The sequence below is a fragment of the Gymnodraco acuticeps genome, unplaced genomic scaffold (genome assembly GCF_902827175.1).
Source record: "Gymnodraco acuticeps unplaced genomic scaffold, fGymAcu1.1, whole genome shotgun sequence".
NCBI lineage: Eukaryota > Metazoa > Chordata > Actinopteri > Perciformes > Bathydraconidae > Gymnodraco > Gymnodraco acuticeps.
The window spans coordinates 1-7,500 of record NW_022991698.1 but is presented as its reverse complement, the minus strand read 5'-3'; the positions used below and the strand labels follow the sequence as shown (position 1 = coordinate 7,500).

Genomic DNA, 7,500 nt, shown 5'->3' with positions numbered 1-7,500 from the left:
CGGTGTTCCAACGTTTAGTACAAAAAGCAAGACAGTAAAAATGACCGACCAGATGAACACAAACCAACAAACAGACTTCTACCATAGCTCTCGCTAACGACCTATCCTTAGTGAATCTGAACCTGTGTGTTTCCCTTTAAGGCTACCTTAGCGACGGGGACTCCCCTGAGCTGCTGCCACGGCAACAGGCCCCTCCCCTCGCCTCCCCCCAGGAAACATGTGACGTCAGCTCGTTCCAGATGTACTCGGGCATCGAACCGCCGAGAAACAGCCAGCGGGTCACAGGCCTACTGACTGTCCACCTGCTGGGGCTGGAGGAGCTGAAGAGCAGCGGGTACTATTATTAATAAATATATGATATATTATTATTAAAACACATATTTATTATTATTTAGTATTATTTAGAGTATTCTTGATTGTGGTTTTGTCTCTCAGGTGTTCCTGTGGTGTTGTCTCTCAGGTGTTCCTGTGGTGTTGTCTCTCAGTGTTCCTGTGGTGTTGTCTCTCAGGTGTTCCTGTGGTGTTGTCTCTCAGGTGTTCCTGTGGTGTTGTCTCTCAGGTGTTCCTGTGGTGTTGTCTCTCAGGTGTTCCTGTGGTGTTGTCTCTCAGGTGTTCCTGTGGTGTTGTCTCTCAGGTGTTCCTGTGGTGTTGTCTCTCAGGTGTTCCTGTGGTGTGGTCTCTCAGGTGTTCCTGTGGTGTGGTCTCTCAGGTGTTCCTGTGGTGTTGTCTCTCAGTGTTCCTGTGGTGTTGTCTCTCAGTGTTCCTGTGGTGTTGTCTCTCAGTGTTCCTGTGGTGTTGTCTCTCAGGTGTTCCTGTGGTGTTGTCTCTCAGGTGTTCCTGTGGTGTTGTCTCTCAGGTGTTCCTGTGGTGTTGTCTCTCAGGTGTTCCTGTGGTGTTGTCTCTCAGGTGTTCCTGTGGTGTTGTCTCTCAGGTGTTCCTGTGGTGTTGTCTCTCAGGTGTTCCTGTGGTGTTGTCTCTCAGTGTTCCTGTGGTGTTGTCTCTCAGGTGTTCCTGTGGTGTTGTCTCTCAGGTGTTCCTGTGGTGTTGTCTCTCAGGTGTTCCTGTGGTGTGGGTCCTCTCAGTGTTCCTGTGGGTGTTGTCTCTCAGGTGTTCCTGTGGTGTTGTCTCTCAGTGTTCCTGTGGTGTTGTCTCTCAGTGTTCCTGTGGTGTTGTCTCTCAGTGTTCCTGGGTGTTGTCTCTCAGTGTTTCTGTGGGTTGTCTCTCAGTTTTCTGTGGTGTTGTCTCTCAGGTGTTCCTGTGTGTTGTCTCTCATGTGTTCCTGTGGTGTTGTCCTCTCAGTGTTCCTGTGGTGTTGTCTTCTCGAGTGTTCCTGTGGTGTTGTCTGCTCAGGTGTTCCTGTGGTGTTGTCTCTCAGTGTTCCTGTGGTGTTGTCTCTCAGTTTCCTGTGGTGTTTGTCTCTCAGTGTTCCTGTGGTGTTGTGCGGTCTCTCTCAGTGTTCCTGTGGTGTTGTCTCTCAGTGTTCCTGTGGTGTTGTCTCCTCAGGTGTTCCTGTGTGTTGTCTCTCAGTGTTCCTGTGGTGTTGTCTCTCAGGTGTTCCTGTGGTGTTTGTCTCTCAGGTGTTCCTGTGGTGTTGTCTCTCAGGTGTTCCTGTGGTGTTGTCTCTCAGTGTTCCTGTGGTGTTGTCTCTCAGTGTTCCTGTGGTGTTGTCTCTCAGTGTTCCTGTGGTGTTGTCTCTCAGGTGTTCCTGTGGTGTTGTCTCTCAGGTGTTCCTGTGGTGTTGTCTCTCAGTGTTCCTGTGGTGTTGTCTCTCAGGTGTTCCTGTGGTGTTGTCTCTCAGTGTTCCTGTGGTGTTGTCTCTCAGTGTTTCCTGTGGTGTTGTCTCTCAGTGTTCCTGTGGTGTTGTCTCTCAGTGTTCCTGTGGTGTTGTCTCTCAGGTGTTCCTGTGGTGTTGTCTCTCAGGTGTTCCTGTGGTGTTGTCTCTCAGGTGTTCCTGTGGTGTTGTCTCTCAGGTGTTCCTGGTGGTGTTTGTCTCTCAGTGTTCCTGTGGTGTTGTCTCTCAGTGTTCCTGTGGTGTTGTCTCTCAGTGTTCCTGTGGTGTTGTCTCTCAGGTGTTCCTGTGGTGTTGTCTCTCAGTGTTCCTGTGGTGTTGTCTCTCAGGTGTTCCTGTGGTGTTGTCTCTCAGTGTTCCTGTGGTGTTGTCTCTCAGTGTTCCTGTGGTGTTGTCTCTCAGGTGTTCCTGTGGTGTTGTCTCTCAGGTGTTCCTGTGGTGTTGTCTCTGTGTTCCTGTGGTGTTGTCTCTCAGGTGTTCCTGTGGTGTTGTCTCTCAGGTGTTCCTGTGGTGTTGTCTCTCAGTGTTCCTGTGGTGTTGTCTCTCAGTGTTCCTGTGGTGTTGTCTCTCAGTGTTCCTGTGGTGTTGTCTCTCAGGTTTTTCCTGTGGTGTTGTCTCTCAGGTGTTCCTGTGGTGTTGTCTTTATTACATTACATTACATTACATTACATTACATTTAGCTGACGCTTTTATCCAAAGCGACTTACAATAAGTAAATTCGACCAGGAAGACACAACCTTGAAGAAAACAGAATCATATAAGTACATCAGGTTTCATAGAGCCAAACATTTCAAGTGCTACTCAACTGGCTTTAGATAAGCCAGTCCTTTATTAGTATAAAAGTGCTTCGTTAATAGTTCTATCGCTCTAAGTGGAGTCGAAAGAGATGAGTTTTCAGTTTGCGCCGGAAGATGTGCTCTCAGTGTTCCTGTGGTGTTGTCTCTCAGGTGTTCCTGTGGTGTTGTCTCTCAGTGTTCCTGTGGTGTTGTCTCTCAGTGTTCCTGTGGTGTTGTCTCTCAGTGTTCCTGTGGTGTTGTCTCTCAGTGTTCCTGTGGTGTTGTCTCTCAGTGTTCCTGTGGTGTTGTCTCTCAGGTGTTCCTGTGGTGTTGTCTCTCAGTGTTCCTGTGGTGTTGTCTCTCAGGTGTTCTGGCAGTAAGCAGGTGTTCCTGGCGATCCAGGTGGACGGAGTCACCAGAGCCCGGACGTCCCAGCTGACCCTCAGAGGCTCCGCCCTCCCTCTGAACCACGCCTTCCACCTGCAGCTGGAGAGAGCCAGGCTGCTGCGCCTCCTGCTGCTGACTCCAGGTACTGCACCTGTCTGTCTCACCTGTCTGTCTCACCTGTCTGCTGCTCACCTGTCTGCTGCTGACTCCAGGGCCTTTTCTCATTCCACTGATTTCCCCTTCTCGACTCCTCGACTCCTCGACTCCTCGGTCTGACATGGTTTTCAGCGCACCATGTTGAAGGACATCTCATTTGAATTTCGAGGACCGAGGATCGAGCGTCGAGGAGGCTCTCTGGAGGAGCTCTAACCGAGGAGAGAGGAGAGAGGAGAGAGGAGAGAGGAGAGAGGAGGCTCTCTGGAGGAGCTCTAACCGAGGAGAGAGGAGAGAGGAGGCTCTCTGGAGGAGCTCTAACCGAGGAGAGAGGAGAGAGGAGAGAGGAGGCTCTCTGGAGGAGCTCTAACCGAGGAGACACTGATGGCTCCTTCGTGGATGCATTTCCGTCAACAGAGATGTTTCAAAGAGTCGTGACGCACGGCCGGACTGATCTCAGCCAATCACAGCTCTTGAACAATCTGTGCTGTTGTATTTGCTGTAAAGTGTCTCTACTGTAGGCTATTTTTATTATATGTACAGCACTTTGGCTCCACCAAAAATCGTTTATAAATGTACTATATAAATAAAACTTGATTTGATTTGCATGCATCCCCTGGATATTATTTTAGTAACTGCTCTCATCGCGTCGCGATGTTTCCAGAGAGAACAGCTGAGAGGTCCGTGCAGAAAGCAGAGCAGTGTGTATAACAGAGGTGTGGACTCGAGTCACATGACTTGGACTCGAGTCAGACTCGAGTCACCAATTTGATGACTTGAGACTCGACTTGACAAAATCACAAAACACTTGCGACTCGACTTGGACTTGAACACCAATGACTCGGGACTTGACTTGGACTTGAGCCTTCTGACTTGAGATGACTTGATACTTTAATTCAGAGGTCTCCAACACGCCGATCGCGAGCTGCCGCTAGGAGAGCAGAATCTTCAGCCGCTCTTACTCTTGCTGAGAATCCTTGCAGGCAGGGGCGGGACTTTATTTAGCTGGGCCACCATGCGGCCAATCATATGCGAGGACACACTAGGATCATACCATTATGTGAAAGAAGGGTGGGGGGCACAGCAGGTGTAGTGGTTTAGGCCAGCTGCACAGAGCGACGGGGAGACGGATTTAAATGCAAGCGCGTCGGAAAAAGTCAAGAAATGAGCGAAAACCGAAAAAAGAAGCAGCATCTGCTGCTTTTCAATGATGTTGGAGAAAGCAAAGCTGAGTGCAGGATCTGTCAAATGAAAATAACCTTCAGAGCAGGGTTTCTTTTGGTAACCAGGATTTACTGTCAGAGGAGGGAGAAGTTCAGATCTTGTAGTTGAGTAAAGTTCCAGAGTGTAGGAATACTCGGTTACAGTGAAAAGTTAACCCTAACCCTAACCCTAAGTAAAAGTAGAAAAGTATTAGCATCAGAATATAGTTAAAGTACCTGCAGAGGGATCTAGATGCAGGTGTTCTTTTCCCCATAGAGACGCCTCGGCTGCACATTATCCCTTGCATAAAGATAGATTGTGGGTCCCTTACAACATGTTGTACACAGTGGAAATAAACATTCTGGTTACCTCAACATCAGGGATCTTATACATTAAACTCCTTCTGAATCAAAGCGTCACGGTAGCCTCACCTCACTGATCCCTCTTCAAATAGAAAAACACGTGACTTTACCAGCAGAGAGAAAATTGATTATTAAATGATTAATGAGACTAATAAAGAGCAGTTTGATTATTAAGTATTATTCTGTTGATCGATGTCATTACATTTGGTGAAAAGCACATAATGACTTGTTTAAGACTCGTTTTGTCAAAGTTTAGGACTTTAACTTACCCATCCTGACTTGAGACTTGACTCGGACTTGCAAAACAATGACTTGGTCCCACCTCTGGTGTATAATAGATATCACTCAGTAGAACAGGCCGACTCTCTTTGCTTTAGTTTAGTAGATATCTACAAACAAAGAGTCCAGATGTTTCTAAGAGCATTTAGTGCTTCACAAAATAAAATACACAACGGCTGCAGCCTGATGATGCTTTAGGAGCTGTGTGTGTGTGTGTGTGTGTGTGTGGGGTACAGTGTGTAGGTGTGTGTGGTACAGTGTGTAGGTGTGTGTGTGGTACAGTGTGTAGGTGTGTGTGGTACAGTGTGTAGGTGTGTGTGGTACAGTGTGTAGGTGTGTGTGGTACAGTGTGTAGGTGTGTGTGGTACAGTATGTAGGTGTGTGTGTGGGACAGTGTGTAGGTGTGTGTGTGGTACAGTGTGTAGGCGTGTGTGGTACAGTGTGTAGGTGTGTGTGTGTGGGACAGTGTGTAGGTGTGTGTGTGGTACAGTGTGTAGGCGTGTGTGGTACAGTGTGTAGGTGTGTGTGTGGTACAGTGTGTAGGTGTGTGTGTGGTACAGTGTGTAGGTGTGTGTGTGGTACAGTGTGTAGGTGTGTGTGTGGTACAGTGTGTAGATGCGGCGGACAGACGGGTCTCAGTTGGTTTGGTGTTCTCTGCTTGCTTTTGTAAATACAACTTTTGGCCCGTAATTTCAATTCCCCATTTCAGCGACCAGAGAGGGGGGGGGATATATCCAGTCTCTGATAGTGTTACGTTATTATGAGAGTGCTCTCATACTTGTTTGATTCTGAAATTGTATATATTTCTATAAATATATATATGTGTGTGTGTGTGTGTGTGCGTGCGTGCGTGCGTGCGTGTGTGCGTGCGCGTGTGTGTGCGTGTGTGCGTGCGTGCGTGTGTGTGCGCGTGCGTGCATGCGCGTGCGTGCGTGTGTGTGTGTGTGTGTCTGTCCGCCCGCATCTGTAGCCTGTTATTGTCTCATTACACCGCACTGTGAATGAATTAAAGTAAATATATAAGTGGTCATGAGCACATCTGTCCATCAGACTGCTTCCCCTCCTCGACTCCTCTCTCCTCGGTTCCCCTCCTCTCTCCTCGGTTCCCTTCGTCGACTCCTCTCTCCTCGGTTCCCCTCCTCTCTCCTCGGCTCCCCTCCTCGACTCCTCTGTCCTCGGGTGTCCTCCTCTGCTCCTCTCTCCTCACCTGTCTGCAGCTCACCTGTCTGCTGCTCACCTGTCTGCAGCTCACCTGTCTGCAGCTCACCTGTCTGCTGCTCACCTGTCTGCTGCTCACCTGTCTGTTGCTCACCTGTCTGCTGCTCACCTGTCTGCAGCTCACCTGTCTGCAGCTCACCTGTCTGCTGCTCACCTGTCTGCTGCTCACCTGTCTGCTGCTCACCTGTCTGCAGCTCACCTGTCTGCTGCTCACCTGTCTGATGCTCACCTGTCTGCTGCTCACCTGTCTGCAGCTCACCTGTCTGCTGCTCACCTGTCTGCAGCTCACCTGTCTGCAGCTCTCCTGTCTGCAGCTCACCTGTCTGCAGCTCACCTGTCTGCTGCTCACCTGTCTGCAGCTCACCTGTCTGCAGCTCACCTGTCTGCAGCTCACCTGTCTGCTGCTCACCTGTCTGCTGCTCACCTGTCTGCAGCTCACCTGTCTGCAGCTCACCTGTCTGCAGCTCACCTGTCTGCAGCTCACCTGTCTGCTGCTCACCTGTCTGCTGCTCACCTGTCTGCAGCTCACCTGTCTGCTGCTCACCTGTCTGCTGCTCACCTGTCTGCAGCTCACCTGTCTGCTGCTCACCTGTCTGCAGCTCACCTGTCTGCTGCTCACCTGTCTGCTGCTCACCTGTCTGCTGCTCACCTGTCTGCAGCTCACCTGTCTGCTGCTCACCTGTCTGCTGCTCACCTGTCTGCTGCTCACCTGTCTGCTGCTCACCTGTCTGCTGCTCACCTGTCTGCAGCTCACCTGTCTGCAGCTCACCTGTCTGCAGCTCACCTGTCTGCAGCTCACCTGTCTGCAGCTCACCTGTCTGCAGCTCACCTGTCTGCTGCTCACCTGTCCCACCTGTTCTTCTGCAGTGTTAATAAAGGTGTTGAAGTTTTCTTCTGTGGTTTTAGCTCCTCCTGCAGGAGGACAATCAGACCCCCCCCCAAGGAACAGGGTCTGTGCTCTGGGGGGGGTCTGCATCCCCCCGCTCTTTAAAGGTGACTTACAACCCACCCCCCCCACACTACTGTACTGCACAGACATAAACATTATGATCATTCAAGGTGTGTGTTTGATTAAAGGTGTGTGTGTGTTAATTAAAGGTGTGTGTGTGTTAATTAAAGGTGTGTGTGTGTGTTTCAGGGAGTCGCAGTCAGCAGCTGTGTGTGAGGCTGGAGCCCCGAGGACTTATCTACCTGAAGCTGTCACTGCAGGAGAACTGGGACAACCAGGTAACAGCAGTACTACCAATACTTCTACTACCAATACTACTACTACCAATACTTCTACTGCCAATACTACCAATACTTCTACTGCCAATACTTCTACTACCAATAC

At 49.8% G+C, this 7,500-nt stretch overlaps 1 protein-coding gene across 1 annotated transcript in view; it reads left to right on the top strand.

The window, feature by feature from the left end:
- LOC117534577 (rho GTPase-activating protein SYDE1-like) overlaps positions 1 to 7,453 on the top strand; it is a gene marked incomplete at its 3' end in the record, with an annotated part of 16,754 nt that extends 9,301 nt beyond the window's left edge. The window contains 4 exon segments of the mRNA XM_034198808.1: positions 142 to 334; positions 2,931 to 3,094; positions 7,074 to 7,160; positions 7,306 to 7,453. Coding sequence (XP_034054699.1) covers positions 142 to 334; positions 2,931 to 3,094; positions 7,074 to 7,160; positions 7,306 to 7,453 — 592 coding nt within the window.
- Between the last annotated feature and the right edge of the window lie 47 nt (positions 7,454 to 7,500).